Source organism: Rhinatrema bivittatum, chromosome 4 (genome assembly GCF_901001135.1).
Source record: "Rhinatrema bivittatum chromosome 4, aRhiBiv1.1, whole genome shotgun sequence".
NCBI classification, from domain to species: domain Eukaryota; kingdom Metazoa; phylum Chordata; class Amphibia; order Gymnophiona; family Rhinatrematidae; genus Rhinatrema; species Rhinatrema bivittatum.
The window spans coordinates 72,264,235-72,286,988 of record NC_042618.1 but is presented as its reverse complement, the minus strand read 5'-3'; the positions used below and the strand labels follow the sequence as shown (position 1 = coordinate 72,286,988).

At 41.3% G+C, this 22,754-nt stretch overlaps 1 protein-coding gene across 1 annotated transcript; it reads left to right on the top strand.

Moving 5' to 3' along the window:
* The first annotated feature begins 1,315 nt into the window (after window positions 1-1,315).
* Window positions 1,316-22,548, top strand: GNG2 (G protein subunit gamma 2). The gene is made up of 3 exons (XM_029598333.1): window positions 1,316-1,390; window positions 17,798-17,913; window positions 20,111-22,548. Exons 2-3 carry the CDS (start codon window positions 17,827-17,829, stop codon window positions 20,237-20,239), a joined length of 216 nt encoding a protein of 71 aa, XP_029454193.1. The 5' UTR covers window positions 1,316-1,390; window positions 17,798-17,826; the 3' UTR covers window positions 20,240-22,548.
* The last annotated feature ends 206 nt before the right edge of the window (window positions 22,549-22,754 follow it).

Below are 22,754 nucleotides of genomic sequence, written 5' to 3'. Positions count from 1 at the left end.
CTCCCTATCATTGCAATATAATTTGTACCCTGATATAGCACTGTCTCATTGGTTATCCTCCTTTTACCGGGTCTCTGAGATGCCAATTATGTCTATCTCACCATTCACTACCTTACTATACACTCTAACTCTCCAATTTTACTTCTTAGACTTCTGGCATTGGCATACAGACATTTCAAAGTGCATTTTTTGTTTGTATTAACAACATGCTTTTCAGTTGATATGGATAATCTGGAATTCTTTAGCTCAGGTGATTCTTTACTTATAGGCACATGGACTACTTCTGCTTTTATTGGAACCTCTGTTGGGATGCCCTAACACTCCTGTTTCATTAGTATCCTTCAAAGATACATTCCTCCAAACCATGCACTGCTGAATGACTGTTGGCTTTCCCCCTTGTTCTAGTTTAAAAGCTGTTCTCTCTCCTTTTTAAAAGTTTGTGCCAGCACCAGCGGCGGATTCCCAATGAAGACCGGCCCGGGGATTCGCCGCCCAGGCTGGCCCAGGAGATACCACGTGGTCTGCCGAGCGCGGCTCCATCACGGCCACGCTCGGCAGACCACATGACTAGCGTGACCGGCCCACTGGGGAATGCCCGATAGGCCAATCTGCCCCTGGCCAGCACCTGGTTCCACTCTGGTTAAAGTGGAGCCTGTCCTTTCAGAAAAGTCTCTCCCTTCCCCAAAAGGTTCCCCAGTTCCTAACAAAACTGAATCCCTCTTCCCTGCACCATCGTCTCATCCACATATTGAGACTCTGGAGCTCTACCTGCCTATAGGGGACCTGCATGTGGAACAGGGAGCACTTCAGAGAATGCTACCCTGGAGGTTCTAGATTTCAGCTTTCTACCTAAAATCCTAAATTTGGCTTCCAGAATCTCTCCCACATTTTCCTTCATTGTTGGTGCCCACATGTACCATGACAGCCAGCTCCTCCCCAGAACTGTCTATAATCCTATCTAGGTGATGTGTGAGGTCCGCTACCTTTGCACCAGGCAGGCAAGTTACCAGGCGGTCCTCACGTCCACCAGTCACCCAACTATCTATATTTCTAATAATCAAATCACCAACTATGATGGCCAACCTATCCCTTCCCTCCTGGGCAGTAGCCCTGGGAGACTTGTCCTGCGTGCGAGAGGACAATGCATCACCTGGAAAGCAGGTCCTTGCTACAGGATCACTTCCTGCTACACCAGGGTGATGTTCTCCATTCGGGAGACCTTTTTGATCCAAGGTTGCACCGGGGCTGCCAGACTGGATTTGGGTCTTGGCTACCATGTCCCTGAAGGTCTCATCAATGTACCTCTCTGTCTGTTTCAGCTCCTCCAGGTCTGCCATTCTAGCCTCCAGAGATCAGACTCATTCCCTGGCTCTCAAAGAACAAGTCCGAGGTACATTATTCGTATTGCTTTTAATTGTTGGCTGGTATTTGAAGTTTGATATTTTGAAATATTTTATTGGTTTATCAGAACTTTAAAAAAAAAGTTATGAGTTTGAGTGACCTATTTGTCAGCTGTTTTGAAATATGTATTATTTTTAGTAGTATATTTTTACTATTATGATTGATGTTATATTTCTTGATTTTATTATTATGTTTTATGAGGAGGGGTATTGTTTCTGTTTTTCCATTGTTGTACTGGATAGAGTCTGTCTTCTTGTAGTTTCCAGTTCAGTTTTTGTCTGCATGTATCTGCCTATACTTTATGATCACTTTATTGTATATTTGGTGAATGTCTGTATTCTGCATGTGTGACCGAGGTGAGGTTTCTGCGCAGTTTCTTTAGATGTGTATAGTTTCTGTGTAAGGATCTGTAGCAGTTTAGCTTATTCTGTTTTCCTAATGGGATGTATATTGGAGTTTTAGGACCTGGTGTAACTTATGCAGTTTCACTTTTGCAGTTTCACAAAGCGGGGAGGAGCTGGCTTGTTACGGCGGTTACTACCCCAAACCAAATAAGCCTGATACTTCACTTTCAATGCATATCCTGCTTCAACAGCAGGGGAGAAGAAAAACTGATACTACACGCATATCCAGCATAGCTCCCTGCTTCAACAGCAGGGGAGAAGAAAAACAACCAATAAGGGCTGAATAACACAGTCTGGGTAAAACAAATAAGCATGGGTGTAGCTTGCTTATTGCGGCGGTTACTTCCCCTACTACCAGTAACTAATCAAGCTTGATATTTCACTTGGTTGCAGCTCCATCACTGCTCTCTACATTAATGGTGGGGGTGGAAGGGAAATAGAACCAAAGAGCTGAGAGAAACAGATAAGTATGAGAGAAAAAAATGTGTGAAGCTTGCTGGGCAGACTGGATGGGCCGTTTGGTCTTCTTCTGCCGTCATTTCTATATGTTTCTATGCCTTTTCATAGGTAGGGTTGTTACTGTGTGCATGCTGGCAATTAGTCCTGTTTTGGTATGAGAGCTTTCCTATATTATAATTGAGCTTACTTATGGCTTTCTGAAAGCCAAGTCCACACCCAACATCTTTACAATATGACAGATACCATATGGTTCCAAGTGTCTTTTCTGCATGTACTGCTGTGGTTGGCTGCAGTGCATGTAAAAAATATGCATGTTGTTGTGATATTTTTACTTTAGAAAACTATGCTTTGAAAGTCCTTTTTCATGTGCAATCTGTTCTAAATGCATACTTTTAATTGTGTGTGTGGTGAAGGCCAGGAGGAGGGGAGTTGCAAGGCTGTAAGGATCACCCAGGGCACCTAATACCCTTGGACTGGCCCAGAAAGAATGCCCCACCCACAGCCCCCCACCATTCATCCATCTCCAAGGGGCAAATGCTGGGGGAAAGGTGGGAGGCAGGTCTTTGGGCTCCTGGGAATGTGGTAGGGTTGCTAGCTTCCTAGAAATATTAGCACTGACCCTCTGTCTGCTACTCCTCTGGAAACTCCTCTGGAACCTCTGCTTTCCGCCTTCTGCAGCATTTCAAATCATTTGAAAGGGCCAAACTACAAAGAGACCCTCACCCTTGACCCTCTTGATAATTTGAGTTGTGCCATGCCTTTTTTGGGAGGAGAGGTGGGACAGCGCAATCTCATCCTTCGCCTCAGGCAGTAGTTTGTCTTTAAGGACCCCTGCCCACAATTAGCAAAAAAGGAATTTGATGGATGGAAGCACGCTCAGTTTTGTTATAAGCAGATTTAGCATAAGGTAATAACTGGATCCAAACATCTTGGTGATAATTCAAGAAGCATCTAAGGTATGACCAATTATCTAGTTGCCCTCTCTCGGTCTGTCTGTCGGTCTGTGGATGGTAAGCTGTAGAGATACATGGCTTGATATCTAGCAGTTTAAATATGGTTTCCCAGAAGCAAAAGACAAACTTGATCCTTCAGTCTGGCACACTACAATGTTTAAAAGACATGCTGAAAGAGGGTTCTAACAGTTTCTTTAGCGGTAGGAAGATGTGGACAGGCAATAAAGTGGACATTTTTGTAAAATGGTCCACCACTACTACAAGGATCCACTGTGTTATTCTATGACTGTGACAGGTCAATGATATAGTCAAGACTTATTTCCCATGATTAGGCAGGGGTTTCAGCTAACTGAAATAGGCCCACTGGCTTTGCTCGGGGAACTTTCATCCAGCCATAGGTTTCATATGACTTAACATATCTTGTCACATCTAGAGTCAACTTGGGCCACCATAAGTGTCTAGAAAACAATTGTGAGGTCTTCGCTCATCCAAAGTGCCCAGTCAACCAGGAGTCATGGCAGACCCGAAGCCCCTTCAGCCTGGCAGGTCCGGGCGGAGCGCATGAAACCAGTGCCAGTTATGCAGTAACGCATCATGTTCTTGGAGTCGGAGGGAGCCCTCCAGTGTTTGGTATTTCTGTTATTTTTTTTTTGCCGAAATGATTTTTTATTGATAATTTCCAAGTGCCGCAACCTGTGGTGCAGTACCACTACAATCAAACCTGAGTGCAAGAAACACATCAACATAGACATATGCAACCATCAATACAGAACAGTTAGAAAGTATAGGCCTGCCATGCAGGTATAGGCTTCGTCATCCATCCATCCAACAGACAGCCCATTCATCCCCTCACTCAGCCACATTCATCCTCCTCCCCTTGCTCCCTCCCCCCCCCCCCCCCCCCCCCCAAGATCAGGACCAGCAAATTTAGGGAAAGAGTAGCTCCAAATATAGAAACATAGAAATGATGACAGAAGAAGACCAAACAGCCCATCCAGTCTGCCAGCAAGCTTTCACACTTTTTTTTTTCTCTCACATACTTGTGTTTCTCTTGGCTCTTAGTAACCTTTTTTATTCTATTTCCCTTATACCCCCGCCATTAATGTAGTGAGCAGTGATGGAACTGCATCTAAGTGAAATAGCTTGCTTAGTTAGGGGTATAAAGCACCGCAATAAGCAAGCTACACCCATGCTTATCTGTTTATCCAGATTATGTAATTCAGTCCTTGTTGATTGTTGCCTGAATATAGATCCACCTTTATTCATTCCCTCCTGCCGTTGAAGCAGAGAGCTACTCTGGATATGTATTGAAAGTGAAGTATCAGGCTTGTTTGGTTTGGGGTAGTAACTGCTGTAACAAGCAAGCTACTCCCACGCTTATTTGTTTACCCACCCTGTGCAATTTAGTCCTTGTTGGTTGTTATCTGAATATAAATCCACCTTTCTTCATTCCCCCCTCCCATTGAAGCAGAGAGCTACTCTGCATATGTATTAAAAGTGAAGTATCAGGCTTAATTGATTCGGGGTAGTAACCGCTGTAACAAGCAAGCTACACCCATGTTTATTTGTTTACCCAGACTGTGTAATTCAGTCCTTGTTGGTTGTTGCCTGAATATAAATCCTCTTTTCCTCTTTCCCCCCTGCCGTTGAAGCAGAGCGCTACACTGGATATGCCTTGAAAGTGAAGTATCAGGCTTGTTTGGTTTGGGGTAGTAACCGCCGTAACAAGCAAGCTACTCCCTGCTTTTTTGTGAATGCAAATCCAGAGAGCCATGCTGGCTATGCATTGAAAGTGAAGTATCAGTCTTGCTCCCTTGCCGTTGAAGCAGAGAGCTATGCTGGCTTTGCATTGAAAGTGAAATATCAGTCTTGCTCCCCTGCCGTTGAAGCAGGTCATTAATACCCAGTGGGGGAGCCGCTTGCTCTGGTAGATCACGGTAGTGTTCACCCTTTCAAGATAAGGGATCAGCTTTTCCATTCTAGTTTCCTGGATGGTCCGTAATTTGGAAGTTAAAATGAGTAAAGAACAATGCTCAATGTAAATGCTGGGGATTCAAGGCCTAGGCAGACTGGAAATTTTCCTAGATCCAGTGATCAGAAAGGACTGGACTAGGTGAGCAGCTCCCTCAAGGTAACACCTCCACTCTTCAAAAGCAACCTTTATAGCCATAAGAACATAAGACATGCCATACTGGGTCAGACCAAAAGTCCATCAAGCCCAGCATCCTTTTTCCAACAGTGACCAGTCCTGGTCACAAGTACCTGGCAGGATCCCAAGGGATAGATAGATAGATTCTAAGCTGCTTATCCCAAGAATAAGCAGTGGATTTCTGCAACTCTACCTTAATAATGGTTAAGGGATTTTTCCTCCAGGAACTTCTCCAAACCTTTTTTAAAATGCAGCTACACTAATAGTTTTCACCGCAAACGCTGGCAACAAATTCCAGAGCTTAATTATGCATTGAGTAAAAAAATATTTTCTATTATTAGTTTTAAATGTATTACCTAATAACTTCATTGTGTGTGCCCTGGTTTTTGTACTTTTCAAAACAACTAATTAATATTTACTCATTCCATTCCACTCATTATTTTATAGACTTCTATTATATCTCCCATCAGCTGTCTCTTCTCCAAGCTGAAGAGTCCTAACCTCTTTAGCCTTTCTTCACAGGGGAATTGTTCCATCTCCTTTGTCATTTTGGTCACCCTTCTCTGTACCTTTTCTAATTCTGATATATCTTTTTTTGAGATGTGGTGAGCAGAACTGCACACAATACTCAAGATAAGGTCACACCATGGAGCGATACAGAGGCATTATGATATTCTGTTTTATTCTCAATTTTTTCTTAATAATTCCTAGCATTCTATTTGCTTTCTTGGCTGCTGCTGCACACTGAGCAGAAGATTTCAATATGTTATCAATGACGATGCCTAGATCCTTTTCCTGAGTGTTTATTTATTTAAAATCTTTTCTATACCGTCGTTTAGTAGTGCACCATCACAACGGTTTACAGGGAGGCACGTAACTTTATATTTGGTTAAATTCTTACTAACAAAGTGCCAAAACATTTATCGGTAACAAGTTTTCATAATATAAGGTATATAATGTGTGATCTGGTTCTTGTCCTTTTATATGATTAATAAGAAACCATACAAGAATTGAACTATATACTGCATTTCTCTCAATATATTCTATGATGAGTAAAACTGATAAAGTATACAATTATGCTACTGGGTGACTTTCGCTGTGTGTAGATGTTCATTCGTTTATTCATTTAAACTTCATGTTCATTCGCTTCTTCATTTAAACTCCTAATGTAGAACCTTGCATTGTGTAGATACACTTAGGGAAGAGCAACCCAAATTATATCACTTTGCACTCGTCCACATTAAATGTAATTTCCATTTGCATGCCCAGTCTCCCAGTTTTGCAATGTCCTCTTGCAATTTCTCACAATCTTCTTGTGATTTAACAACTTTGAATAATTTTGTGTCATCTACAAATGTGATCGCTTCACTTGTTCCCATTTCCAGATCATTTATAAATATATTAAAAAACAGTGGTGCCAGAACAGATCCCTGGGGCACTCCACTATTCACCTTTCTCCACGGGTAAAATTTACCATTTGGCTCTACTCTCTGATTTCTATCTTTTAACCAGTTGGCAATCCATGGGATAAGGGGCAATGGACGGCCGGTGCCATCTTGTGCTCCTACCATGTGACAGGGGCCGACCAATGGCACCGGTAGCCCCTGTGACATAGTAAGGGCAAAGGCTATCGGCGCCATTTTGAATACCGGCAGCCAACAGCATGAGTGCAGGAGATCGCTCCCGGACCCTCGCTAGACCACCAGGGACTTTTGGCAAGTCTTGGGGTCAGGAGGGTGGGGGGTTTGTTTAAATTCGCTCCTTTAGATGGCCGAATAATTTGGTGAAGATTCGTTGTATTTGTGGGAAATCGCGACACGTTTTGCGATGCAACGAATACAACGAATATGGCCCCATACATTGCAGATTGCCAATACGTTGCAAACGAATGAACACCCCTAAGTGCTTCCCCTTTGGAATACGCCAACAGATTCAACCAGGTACTTTCTACCTATTACACAAAACGGAGAACCCTGGATGCCCCATTGTTTCTAACATCAACACCTTCATAGTAGGAGTTTCTGGCTACATGGACTCCATCCTCAGTCCCTATGCCACCGCATTTTCTGAAATCTTTGATATACAAAGGAGGGCACTGGCTTTCTCTTTCACGTGGTGGACTTAATGCTGATCTTGAATCACTGAATTAATGTCAGCAAGACAATAATTCAGACATTTGACAGCAAGTTATTCAGAAAGACATTTGGCGATAAGATAAGTGTTCTCATTTTTTGTCTGCATTCCAAAAAAAATACACAATGTTTGACCTATGATTATATCTTATAGATGCTTCAAATAGGCATTATCCGCACTTCATGGTGTGTTTTCAGCGTCCTCACAGTTATGATGGTTATATATATATTTTTTTTTTCTTTTTATTGATTGTTATATTATTTTAATGAATTATATATACCTCATTTTCCATAAATATAGAGTGAAGTTGTGTTGATAACTGTAACTATGACATCTGGAATCATTTTAATGTTTACACCCGATTTTCAGTAGAAACAAATGTTGAAGTCCATTATTTAGAGGTCCATATTCAGCAGCATTTAGCCAGATAGCTCACAAGTTATTTGGCTACATGCCAACTTTCAAGTATTTCATCCACTTATCTGGCTAAAGTTGAGCCAGATAACTCCTTATCCAGCTAAAATTTAGCTGGATAATGTAGCAGTGTTCCGGGGTGGAGTTAACTTATCTGGCTAACTCTGGTCATGCTGTAGAGTAGTAGCCGTGTAAAGTTATCTAAGTTTCAGATGGTCTGGTATATTCAATGGTACAGCTGCCAAAGTTTGCAAGCCAGCCAGTGGCTGAATATTATCTCTTTAGTGTTTTAATATTGTTAAATACATTTTTCAGATTTAAAATAAACCCTACAAATAAGGGCCTATGAACTACCATTTAATACTTAAAATCCTGAAGGAGAGAAACAAGCCCTTGATTCACTCCTTAGATATATATGAGGTCGCTCTATTAGTGATTTTCTACTTTCTGACATAGTGCTGCAGTTACTAAGTTCAGGGCCTGTTGCAGGACTCCCTTCATGGCTGAGGGTGGAATAGGAAATGGTAGGGGTGGGGGTGAGGGGAGATGCAGTTTCAGTGTCTCTGATGGACAGAGTAACTGCAGCCAATCCACAGACAATTCTGCGGCACTGACACAGGGGAAAGGAGGGGAGAAAGCCAGATCAGCCCTAGCACAAACATAGTAATAGCTTTGAGAAGGTAAATAAAATGACTGTTTTCTGCCGAGAAACAGGAAGCCACAATATCCTGTTCCATACCAAAAACGCAGAGTTGCTGAGACTGGGCGGGAGCACTTGTTCTAATATCCAATGTAGAGTTATGTAATTGGCAACCCCCTAAGTCTTTTTTCTTTTTTTAGAATCACTATTATTAAATAGTACTTGAAAGGGTCTGTCATAATGGGCCAAAGAAAGTAGTCTCGCCTGTGCACTCGCTCTCCCAACTGGCTGTCATCCTGCATGGGACGACTAATTTTCTGTGCTGCAGAACAGAGGTTGGGTAGGCATTGCAGCCAGTGAGATTAGACAGACTCTGAGAGAGAGCGTATACTGGGCCACATTAGCTCCCCTACTGTACGTGTCTCCAGCACTGCAATTCTCTTGCCAGTAAAAGAATCTTGCTCCTTTTGTCAGAGCTTTGCTGTATATCATGCACTCTCCTCCTCTGTAGCACATGAAAGGTTTGGTCCCCAGGGCACACTCATCCTTTCACACTGGAATTTCTAATTTTCCACTTTCCCTGCAAACCTTTTTGTTTGTTTATTTTGATTTTACCCATCCTACCAAAAATGCCCAGAATGGGTTAAAATATGACATTCATAATATCCACATACAAACAAAATGCAATACCAAATCCCTGCCAACATATTGATCTCTCGCCCCTAATTTTAATTTACGCTCGCTTTCCCCTGTGGCACAAGTGTATCTTCAAACCACATCTAATCTGTTTCAAAAGGGAAAGTTATGAGAAGAATAATTAGGAGAAAACTAAAAGGACCAACTCCAAAGGTTAAGACTTTACACCATGCATGGATGCTGTTCAAGAATATCATCTTGGAAGCCCAGAATAGATGTATTGTATGCATTAAAAAAAGGTGGAAGGAAGGCCAGACAACTGCCGGCATGGTTTAAAGGTGAGGTGAAAGAGTCTAGTATAGCAAAAAGAACAACTTTCAAAAAATGGAAACGGGATCCAAATAAAGGAAACAGCATAAGCACTTGCAAATTAGATGCAAAGCATTGATAAGGAAGGTTAAGACATAATGTGAAAAGAAGCTTGCTGAAGAAGCAAAAATTCATAATAAAAACCTTTCAGGTAAATTCAAAGCCAAAGACCTGCGAGGGAATTAATTTTATCATTAGATGATCAAGGGGTAAATGGCAGAAAGATTAAATGATTTCTTTGCTTCCTTTTTTTCTGAGGATATAAGGCAGATACCCATGCCAAAAGTAATACTTAAATGTGATGATTCAGAGGAAATGAAACAAATCTCAGAGAACCTGAAAGATGTAATAGGGGCAAAATGACAAACTAAAGAATAGCAAATCACCTGGAGCAAATGGCATATATCCAGAGTCCTGAAAGAACTGAAAAATGAATTTGCAGAACTATTATTGATTTGTACTTTATCATTAAAATCAGCTACTGTACCTGAAGATTGGAGGATGGACAATGTAATGCCAGTTTTTACAAAGGGTTCCAGAGGCGATCCAGGAAACTACAGACAGGGCTGGTAGGATGTATCAGGTGGACTAGGCAGCCGCTTAGGGTACTGGAATGGGGCGAGGCACCAAAGGTTGATGCAAGGGTACCATGCTTGAAAAAGGAAGGAGTCACATGGTACAAGGGGAAGGTAGGTGACATCACTGATTCAGGGAGTCAAGGACAGAGAGAGATATCACCGCCTAGGGCAGCTGGACATCCTTGCACTGACATTGACTACAGACCAGTAAGCCTAATATCAGTGCTGTGAAAAATGAATGAAACTATTATAAAGAACACATTTGCTGAATTTATAAACAAACAGTCATAGTTTAATGCGACAAGCCGAACATGGTTTTAGCCAAGGGAAGTCTTGCCTCACTAATCTGCTACATTTTTATGAAGGAGTACATAAACATATGGATAAAGGTTAGCCAGCTGATTTAGTGTATCTGCATTTTCAAAAAGTGTTTGACAAAATATCTCATGACAGACTTTTGAGAAATTAAAAATTCATGGGCTAGGAGATAATATTTTATTCTGGATTGAGAACTGGTTAAAAGATAGAAAACAGAGAGTAGGACTAAATGGTCAATTTTCTTACTGGAAAAAGGTGACTAGTGGAGTGCCTCAGGAACCTGTGCTGGGATCACTGCTGTTTAACATATTTATAAATGACCTAGAAATGGGAATGAGTGAGATGGTCAACTTTGCTGATGATACAAAATTATTCAAAGTTCTTAAATCCCAAGAGGACTGTGAAAAATTGCAAGATGATCTTATGAGACTGGGAATCCAAATGGCAGTTGGCATTTAGTGTGGACAAGTGCAAAGTGATGCAGATAGAGAAGAGGAACCCAATTATAGCTACATGATGCAAGGTTCCACATTGTCAGTCACCCCCCCCCCCCCCCCCCCCCGAAAAAAGATCTAGGCATCAAATATGTTAAAATACTCTGCTCAGTGTGCAACAGCAGCAGCCAAGAAAGCAAATAGAATGCTAGGGATTATTAGGAAAGGAGTGGAAAATAAAATAGAGAATATTATAATGCCTCTGTAGCTTCATGGTGCGACCACACCTTGAATACTGTGTGTAGTTCTGGTCGCCGCATCTCAAAAAAGATATAGCAGAATTAGAAAGAGTACAGAGAAGGGCAACCAAAATAATAAAGAGTCTTTCCCTATGAGGAAAGACTAAAGAGGTTAGGGTTCTTTAGCTTGGACAAGAGACAACCAAGGAGAGATATGATAGAAGTTCATAAAATAATGAGTGGATTGGAACAGGTGAACACAACTCAGTTGTTTACCCTTTCTAAAAGTACAAAGACTAGGGAATATTCAATGAAGTTACTAGGTGATACATTTAAGACAAATAGGAGAAAATACTTTTTTACTCAATGCATCATTAAACTCTGGAATTCATTGCTGGAGGATATAGTAAAAGCTGTTAGTATAGCTGGGTTTAAAAAAGGCTTGGATAAGTTCCTGGAAGAAAAGCCCATAAACCATTACTAAGGTGGACTTGGGGAAATCCACTGCTTGTCACTGGGATAAGTAGCAGGGAATCTATTGATCTTAGGAATCCTGCTAGGTACTTGTGACCTGGATTGGCCACTGTTGGAAACAGGATGCTAGGTTTGATGGACCTTTGGTCTGATCTAGCATGGCAAAACTTATGTTCTTATATTCTAACCCAACCTCCCAGTGAAACCCAACTGGCAAGGCACAATAGAACACACCGGCACAAGCCCTATCATGTCTAATGAAATGCAATGATATAATCTCTAAATAACCAGCCAACTGGAAATGTAATGCACAGCCTGGCTGATATAACAGTAAATTAGTTGCCAAATAACCTGGGCCCAGGGACAGCTCAAGGAAATCTGCCTGAGGTGAGGAATAAGATGGCACTCCCCCTCCTTCCCCCAAGGCAAGGCACAGGTCAAATCATTGAGAGGGCCAAGGAGCAGGTGGGTCCCCTTAGAATCTGGCCCTTTCAGTGACTTGAAATTCTGCAGAAGGGGGAAAGCAGAGGTCAGCGTTCCCAGAGGAGTGGCAGATAGAGTATCAGTGATATTTCTAGGAGCTGGCAACTCTGCCATGCTCCTAGGAAACCTACCACCTGACTCTCATATTTCCCCAGCATTTGCCCCTGGAGAAGTGGGAGATGGGTGAACAATGGGGGTTTGTGTGTGGCACACTCTCTGTGGGTCAGCACAAGGGTATTAGGTTCACTAGACAAACTTTACAGCCTTGTGCCCCCACCATACACAATTAAAAACTGTGCATTTCTAACAGCAGATTTTACATGAAAAAGATATTCATAGAATTCTGAGATTAAAAAAAATCACAACATGTTTATTATTTTTACATTCACTGCTGTGTTGCCAACCAGAAAATCTACAACCCATATGGTATTAACCATATTGTAAAATACATTTGATGTGGGCTTGGCCCTCAAAATCATAAATAAACTGAAATACAATTACAATGTAGTAAACCTCCCATACCAAAAGAGAACTAATTGCCAGCACAAAAACAGTAACAACCATACCTATGAAAAGGAAACAGTACAAAATATTATGCTAGGCCCTAAAACACCAATACACCACCTATTAGGAAAACAAAATAAGCCAGGTTCTATAGATCCCTATAGAAAAACTACCAATAGAATCCCTTACCTTGATAATACATGCAGAACACAGATGGACTGACACTAAATACAGAATAAAGTATAAACAGAAATGTGCAGACAAAAACTGAACTGGAAACTTCAAGAAGCCAGACTCTATATGCAGTGCAACAATGAAAAAAACAGAAACACTATCATTCTTCATAAATAATAATACATCAATCATAAAATATAACACAATCATTATAATAAAAATATACTAATAGTTAAATTTAACAAGAATAAAAAAAAACACTCTCCATACCTGGAATCCTTTGATTTCCAAACATCCTGAGATTGTGTTGGGTTGGGAGTGGAGACCGCACAAACTTTATCCACTTTCTCTCATACGCACATAATTCACATTCCCTCTCATATACACACACATCCATACTTATACATGCACAGGCTCTCTCACACATGCATATAGGCTCTCACTCACGCAAATACGCACGCACGCACATGCACACAGGCTTCCCGCCTTCAACACACACAGGCTTTCTCTCATGCACATACACACACACACTCTTGGGGCCTCCACCTCCCACTGGGCCTGCTCTCTTTGGGCTGCAATGGGATAGGCTCTGCTGTAGCACCATTGAGCCTTCTTTCTTTGGGCCACAGTGGGTTGGGCTCTGCCATGGCCCTGCCTGGCCTCTTCTCTTTGAGCTGCACAGGATGGGATCCGCTGTGGCCCTGCACGCACTTCAGTAATCATATGCTTGCGGTAAGGTGAGGTAGTTGCTGCAGGGGTGTTTTGCTGCCTCTTGAGGTGTCAACCTCATCTTGCCTTATGATAGAACTGCCCCTGCCTGAGCCTGACCCATTTCAAACTTAAATTCCATAACTAGAGTTTTGAAGAATACCTTCAGAATGATAGGCAGTGAATGCAGTTTCTTTAGAATAGGGGAGACATGACCTCTAATCACAGTTCTAGCCAGCACTTTTGCTGCAGCATGCTTTACACATTGTAATAGATTTTCCACCCAGGCAACCCCATATGGTATCGCGTCCAGCATTATTACCAGAGTAACGCTGGAAGTAGCAAGGATCATATTGCACTGTAATCCCAGCCTAAAAAACCGACCAGGCTGGTGTTTGGCTGCCCAAGAAGAACTAGTGCTAAATCGCTGTTGGTGGAGTTGCACTGGTTGCCTGTTAAGGAAAGGATTATATTTAAGATCATGACTCTGATTAGGGATGTGCAGACAAAAAGTTTATGTTCATAAGTCGAAAAGGGGGGTCAATTTCGGTCAATATGGACATATGGAGAATTCCATAAGTTGAGTCTATGTCCATACGTGCACCGGTTCCCTAAATAAAAATTTAAACCCCTCACCCTCCTTAATCCCCCCCCAAGACTTACCAAAATTCCCTGGTGGTCCAGCGGGGAGTCAGGAAGCCATTCCTCTATTCCTTTGCGAGGAGCAAGTGATGTCCGCGTCACGTCGGAGTGACGCGGCCGTCACGTGGTCCACCGCGGTTCCGCTCCCGGACCCCTCGTTGGAACTTTTGGCCAGCTTGGGGAGGTCAGGAGGCCCCCCCAAGCTGGCCAAAAGTTCCATTTGTGTCCAACGAGGGGTCCGGGAGCGGAACCGCAGTGGACCACGTGACGGCTGCATCACTCCGACGTGACGCGGACGTCACGTGTTCCTCGCAAAGGAATAGAGGAATGGCTTCCTGACTCCCCGCTGGACCACCAGGGAGTTTTGGTAAGTCTTGGGGGGGATTAAGGAGGGTGAGGGGTTTAAATTTTTATTTAGGATCAACGATCGCGATTTCCAACGTATTCAACATAGCTATGTTGAATAAGTTGGAAATCCGATCGTTTTCGCCTCATCACTTTTTTAAGTTAAAAAAAAAAAAAAAAGTAGCGTTTTACATATAAGTTCAAAACGAATGCACACCCCTAACTCTGATGTTCAAGGTCAATCAGGCTAAGGATGCAAGTTATTTAATAAACAAAGTCCAGAGACTTGGACCAAAGTTAATATTGCGTTCATAGAAGGACTATTGTTTATGGTTCCTGGAGTAAGAAAGGTGAAAGTTGGGTTCAAGGAAAAGGATGTTTTCAGTGCTTGGGCCAGAGTGTTGGAACTCAGCACCAGTGGGTATTAGATTCCAGTCAAATTATTTGACTTTTAGAAAGAAAGTGAATGCATGCTTATTTCCATGCCTTACTTAGTTTTATATATTTTATTTTTATTAAATTATTGTATACTTATTGTATTTTATATTTGATTCTTGTAAACTGCCTTTTCAGCTTACTGTTTGTGCAGTATAGAAGATTTGCCAAATAAAATAAATAAAATAGGAGTCCCAAATCAAGTACCGGGTGGATAGGAGAGCTTCTGGGGGAGGGTGCAGGCTTGAGGTGGAGGTATTTGGGAGGAGAAGGCACAATTTCACTTTAGCTTTAGCAAGGGGGGGAGGGCTGGAGAGGCAAGCCTGGCATACTATTTTCTTTTTATTTTACACATAGCAAGGAGTTGGGAGGTATGACTTGAGATTTGTAGTAGGGGGAATGGGAATTAAGCCAGAAGGCCTGCATCTTTTTTTTTTTTTTTTTTTTTTACTGAGCACTACTTACCCAGATAGCTTTTGAAGATATCTGGATTAATAGCAAGGCTGGATAACTTTAGGCCCAATTGGCCATATTCAAATAGTGGCTGGTTAAGATTAAAGTTATCCAGCTATAAGTAGCTGGACCATGTGTCCCCTGCTCTGAAGAATCTTAATTGGTTCCCAGTGGCCTACAGAATCTCATTAGTCATTAGTACATAAGATGCTTTTTTGCTCCAGACCACAATACCCGAGGCACAAAATTGAAGATACAAACATTATCTAGGTCATCACAAGATAGAATGTTGAGTCTTCCTACTCTGAGATAAAATATGCAGTAACTCTAAAGAGTATATAGTTCTTGCTAAGCAGGATATCTCTATTGAAGAATTAGTCAACCTTCATACGATACCAAATGTCATTGGTTATCGTGCTGATAAGCCCTTGTAGTTAAAAGGCCTTGTAAATCATTAGGTGACTGAATATTGTGCGATAAGTGCAAGAAGTATCATACTTAAGGATAATTTTTCCTGGACTAATTGCACAATATTCAGTCACCTAATGATTTACAAGGCCTTTTAACTACAAGGGCTTATCAGCACGATAACCAATGACATTTGGTATCGTATGAAGGTTGACTAATTCTTCAATAGAGATATCCTGCTTAGCAAGTACTATATATACTTTGTGTTTCTTACACTTGCGACATATTTTGGGTCTTTATTTTGAATAACTCTAAAGTGGACATTTTCTTTTGCAGCTTCCCTATCTCTAGTATGCTTTGACCAAAGAGATGAGATTTAAAGATTACGTGCACGTTAGAAAGCAGTGCAAACCATATTATTTTGAAACTGCTTTTAATACTTAAACTGAAGAATCACTCGCCAGATGACTGGCATTGTTCTTTTTATTTTAATTACATTACTTATTGCTTTTGTTTTATGTTGTTGTGGTATGGTTAGTCTCTTAGTGGCTCTTAGACTTTGTTTTATGCTGTATGCCACTTACGGTTTCTATGAAAATTAGGTGACATATAAATGGCAACAAATATTCCACAGCTAGTACAACTGGCTTCCAGATGGCTGGGTCCTTCCCTTTTAGGTTCTGTACACAGGCCAACCCTTACTCTCTGGGGCTGGCTTCTGCCACAAGCGCCAACACCAGTGCCACTCTTTATGCCACTCCAAATTAGGATGGCCACTAACACATCTTCAGAATCAGGACCGGCACATCCCCAATAGGCGAACTAGACAGTCGCCTAGGGCACCAACCATTAGGGGGCAGCAAAGAGCAGCCATGTGGGGCCGCGAGCAGAGCCTGTGTGTGTGAGAGAGAGAGTGTGCGAGTGAGAGGGATTGTATGTGTATGAGAGAGCAATGGTGTTAGTGAGAGAGAGAGAGGGGGGGGGGAGTATGTGTAAGGCTGCGTGTGTGAATGAGACAAGGAACCTAAGTGTGTGTAAGAGAGAGGGCCTGTTTGAGTGAATTAGGTTGCAGCTGGGGCCTGGACCGGAGGGGGGTGCCCAATACACTTGCACTGGCCCTGCTCAGAATATAGGACATCCTCTTGGTAAAAGCCATACCATACATTGTCATGTTTAAAAGGTTGACCTTCCTCTGCCTCTTCTCCTTCTTGGCAGTCAGATCAGAGGCAGTGAAGGCAGGCCAGCAGTGTGGGGACACCAGAAGCATCATCAGTTTCTGCAGCTACCACTCCTCCTCCTCTTTTTGTGCTTCCTGGTTTTAAGGGAAACACACATTTGGGGGAAGAACAGCTGAACAAACAGTGACAAAACTCTCACTCTGCCCTGCACTAATGGCCTGCCACTATTCTGCTCATAGTTCAATCACTGAAACAGAAGAATGTAAAAATAGGGGTGATAAAAGGTAAATCTGAGGCGGAAGAGGAAGATGAGGAGATGGCGAGGAACATATGAGAAAGAAGAGCCAAGATGGAAAGGACCCTAGGGGAGGCAGAGTGAGGACTCTAAGGGAGATGTAGAAGACAATGGTGAGGAACCTAGAAGATGAGAAAAGAGGAACGTGAGGGAGAAATGGAGAGGAAGGCAGATGGAGAAGAACCTTGCAGGAATGGTAGCGAGAAATCTGAGTGTTTAGGTGTAGATGAACCTGTTGGGGGGGGGGGGGGGGTTGGAGAAAAATCTGGAAGTATAAGAGGGCAGGAGGAACAAGGATGAGATGGAAGGAAACATAACACTTGGGAATGGGGAGAAAAGAGTAGAGGAATGATGCATCTTGCCATTTGTGCCTCCCTTTTCCAAATCCTAGATCTGCCCATGTGAGGATGAGGAGGAACTGAGTGTAAAATGTCCTCAAATATTCATTAAGATGTACCTAAGGGAAACCCAGACCTGCCTAGTGTTTACTAGATAGCATTGTTCTACTAAATGTGTAATTGAATTACAGTAAGTCCATCAATTAACTGCCTGAATTGTTTTGCTTTTGTAGTACATCTTGAAAGCACTAACGGCAATAAGATGGCCAGTAATAATACAGCAAGCATAGCACAAGCCAGGAAACTGGTGGAGCAGCTGAAAATGGAGGCCAACATTGATCGAATAAAGGTAAACTGGGATTTGAATCTCCTAAGTAATAATGAGCATGTGCATGCTACATATGATGTCCACTATCGCAGGCTTACAAATCGAATATGGTTTGTAGGAATCTCCTTCGTTCATCAGAAATAGTTGTTACAATAACACAAAACTACTGGAAACTAGTTAGAATTGAATAGTAATAGTAAGAAACCTCTTCATTTCTCTAGCACCTTCTATTCAGGTACCGTCAAGTCTAAAGGCACACTAACAAGAAAAAACACAGTTTAATGTACTGAAGTAGACTTTGACAATTGTTATACACGCGTTGCATCACAACAAACAGTGGGTTCCTTATTTATTTATTTAAACATTTTTATATACCGGCATTAGTTGTGGACATCATGCCGGTTTACAATGAACAATTAAGCTTAGAAATTACATTTTAACAGGGAAAGCAAACTGGGAGAGGGGGTAACAAGAAGTAGCTGAGAAGAGAAAGGATAACATAACATGGTTCCTCAATATGAGGAGAAGAGTATACGCAAAGTGGTCTACTTTGGAAACGGTGTGATAGCCTTCTATTCTGGGTAGGCTTGCTTGAACAACCATGTTTTCAAATTCTTTTTGAAGTTGTTCATACAAGGTTCAAGGCGCAGGTCAGGTGGTAGGGTGTTCCAATGAGTGGGACCTGCGATCGAGAGTGCACGGTCGCGTGTAGAGGAGAGATGGGCTGTTTTCAGGGATGGTACAACTAGGGTGCCTTTTTTGGCCATTCTAGTGGGTCGACTGGACTGAGGAGTTGTGAAAGGGAAATCTAACCAGTTGGATTTGTGGGTATGAATTGCTTTATGCATAATAGGGTTTTGTAGATAATACGGGAGGCTATGGGGAGCCAGTGTAGATCTCTAAGGATGGGAGTGATGTGATCATATTTACAGGAGTTTGCAATGGGTCTCGCTGTTCAGTTTCCTTAATGAAACTGAAATAAAAGGGGTACCCAGGAAAGGCAGAAGGTATGGCCTGGTTTGGAATACAGAACAAAAGAGCACTCATATGAAATGTACCATGGTTTTACATATCATTTAAGAGATTACGCTTTGAACAGAACATCATTCCCTGTATATTGTAGTTTAAGCCTACGTCCTGGTATGAGACTTTAGATCTTCACACTTACAGCCAAGCCAGACTGACACAAGACTACACCATCCAAATATAGCAGAACAGTCAAAATATTTATGAAAAGTTTTCTTTTTCTGTTGAAGCACAATCTCTGGTTTCCACAGGAACAGGAAAAATACAACACTATGGACTGAGTTTCCCATACTATGTTAAAGATTGCTCACAGAAAAATCGCATAAATCTGAGCACTTGGCTATGGTTTGCAGCTGTTATAGATGGCATAAAGCTATCTTTGAAGCCAATTACAATCCCCCACAGCTGCTCTCTCGCTTAATCCCAGTCCCAAACTCTTCCTTCTAAGGAGGTGGCCCTTTCTCCTTACATAAAGGAAATAAACATAGAGGATGGAACAAAAGATAGAATTCCTCTAGTATTTCTACTGTGGTGGTGGAACAAAAGGTAGAATTCCTCTGGTACTTCTACGGTGGTGGTGATGAGCCCCCAGGAGAGGCATCCTGAGACGACATTCTCAGTTGCCCATTTTAGCACCACCTTCCTACATTTCTACCTGCAGCACAGGCATCATCGCGGCAAACAAACTTCACCACTCTCCACCACCTGAAGCAAGACAGTCAACAGGTGTTGCTGCTGAAAAGTATTTGTGTCTTCCTTCCCAGTGCTGCTAACCCTTTTGGGTCTGAAAAGCAGGCATCAGACCCAGGAGGCAAATCCAGGTCTCCAGAATGTCTGTCTAAAATGTTTATTTATTTGCAATACTTATATAACACTTATCAAATTTCCTAAGTAGTTTACTATTTAAAAAATTCATAATCAAAACATAACATAAAATACCCTAAAAACAGTAAATCATAAAATAATCTATAAATGACATAAAATAACTGCTTTGACACCTGGTTACTCATTTCATCATATTCAGTAGTGCTGCTAAGTTACTGTGGAGTGACCTGATCTCCCTGCCAAACCTCAGAGGTTTCTTTTAAAATATTTCCATTTAGGCTCTAGGTACCTTTGAAGTTCTCTAACTAATAATCTATCTGATTATTAAGTTTATAAAGAAAATGCTACTTGTGATTTTTTTTTTCAGGTATCTAAAGCAGCAGCAGATTTGATGGCATACTGTGAAGCCCATGCCAAGGAAGACCCCCTATTGACTCCGGTTCCTGCATCAGAAAACCCTTTTAGAGAGAAAAAGTTTTTCTGCACCATCCTTTAAAACAAGAAGGAGGCTGAGAGGCAGTCAGGCCTTCCTGAACACTGATGTAGATTATTTTTAGCCATGTGGACTTCCTTTGTAGTTCACAGAATTTCAGGCAGCCTGGAGGCTACAGGGATGTGCATGTCTAAAAACTTGTCACCTTTTCAGGAATGGAAGAAGATCTACACCGTTAATAAAGAGATGACGCCCATAAAATTGCAAAGAGAGAAAATGCGTAATGATAAAAAAAAAAATTGTTAGTTCCTGCTCCCATAAAATCTTTGTTTGATAGTTTCTCATGTAAAAAAAAAAAAAAAAAGTTGTGCAGACCATGAAAAATACTAAGAACATGTATAACCTTGTTGTTTTTTAATATCCCTCTATTTAAACTTTGAAATATAACAGCAGGATAGATTACATTGGTGGTGTGAGTTACTATTTGATCTTGTGCTTTTGTAGATTAGAGTAGCACAGAGTTATTGGACCTGACTCTTAAGACTGGATTCCAAGAGGGGATGACCAAGTTAACTGCCTGTCAAAGAGTTAATCAATGATATGTCACAACTACAAATCCAAACGTCAGGCTGTCTGTGTGGGAGCTTCAATTCTGCCAGCAAATGTAACTTATTGTGTTGTGACTGGTGCTTATTTTTTTTGTGACTAATTTTTAAGCAGTACTGCATGGCCCTGCTCTTCTTTCCATGAATTTTTCTGTAGATATTTCTAATTTTCTATTGTTATATTCTGAACTCTGGGAGGTGGGGGAAGAAACTGTAGAGAGAAAAAAAAACAAAATACTTCCCATTTGTTATAAAAAGAAGTAACTGTAGCGTCTTAGCCATACACCTCTCTCGTTGTAGTCCAAGAATCGTGAATGAATCACGTAACCTTTGTGGATTCTTCTTATTTTGTAAGAGAAAACAGTCTTTTGCTAGCCTTCAGAAGTAACTTTATAGCCCATTTGAAACAAAGTCTATTTTTGCTATCTTTTGGTAAAACCTGTGTCTTTCTGTCAATGTGGAAGGGTTTTCTGTGGGGATAACCAGTAATTGTTGCACGTGGGCTGTATCTGCAATTTTGGGGACTCGAGTGGGAGGAGAGTTGCTTGTTTGCCTTTTCTGCAGGGTGACAAATTATTAGAGAGTCAAAGATGTCAGATTTCCCCAGAGCTGCACCGTTCAGAGGCAAAGCTGTTTTGTTTCCAAGGGCATCATTCTAAACAACTCTACAGCACTTTTCACTGGTGTCATAGAAGTAATGTAAATACACTGTAGATTATTCTTCTTTTTTTTTTTTTAATTTGAAATCTATTGTAACTGACAATAATAAGCAGCCTAGTTAGCCAAGACCCTGTTTCACTAATGCTGAACTCTACTCGATTTCTCACACCAAGGTAATTTGTAATACATTTTTAAATGAATATTTTACACTATAAATAAAAGATTACAAAAATTACTGCTGCCTGTGGCAACTTGAAATGATTCCTAAGCATTCATTCAAGATAATTATCATCATAGTTATTTTTATTTCATAGATGGCCAGGGCTTCCCGACTTCCTAGGTTTCCACAGGACCTGCCTTTGCTAGCTGTGTTGAATGAGAGATTGGCCACTACCATAGATAAAAAAAATAATACCAAAACTGAAACTGATGTAGCACTTGAGTTCTGAAAAGAAACCTGAAGCCTCTTCTGTATTTGTGTAATATTGCAAAAACCACATGCAGCAGAAAACAGTGGTAATATTCACCCTGTGTACATTGAAAACATTTTACTCTTAAGCCATTACTTTTTATTCTCCAAGATGAACTAATATGATTGGTTCACCTAGTGAACCAATCAGGTCAAGGAAGAATGAGGTTAGTCCTGGATCTTGTGCAGACATAGCTACTCCCAGAGAGTCAGGGGAATGGCCAGGCAAGGGTCAGGGTAGAATGTCAGGGCTGAACTGTTTTAAGAATTGCAAAAATACTCAACAGTAACATTTTTGAGTGTTTTCTTTGTTTGGTTGGGTTTTTTTTAAACTACACAGTGTATGGAGATGTGAGGAGTTATTTTATTACCAGCATGGAAGATCTTGTGAAATGAGGGTAAAATCCAGGGTACTGGCATGCAGGGTATGTTCTGACAGTACAGAGTAGTACATATACACATCACCTCTTTTCATCCATACTACTGCACATAGTTTCCTATTTCTTTAAAGGGAATGAAAACCTTTGTCAGTTTTTTTGTTTTGTTTTGTTTTTTTTAACAATAAAACTTGAAACTGTAGTACTCATCTTCAGCCCATGTGAAGCAATGTAATGATTTTAAATAAACTTTTGGATCAATTTCTTGTGATGGTTTTGTTTGGGTTTTACATAATAATATGCAACGCTAATTTCTTTTAGGTCTTGTGCACTTATTGCCCCAGTTGACTTTGAGCAAAGGGTGTGCCTAGAAATGTCCATTCCGTTATACACAAGGCAAAAGAAAACATTTGAAAGCAAGCAAGAACACACCAGCTGCGTAAATGAGAATCGGCATAGCACTAGAC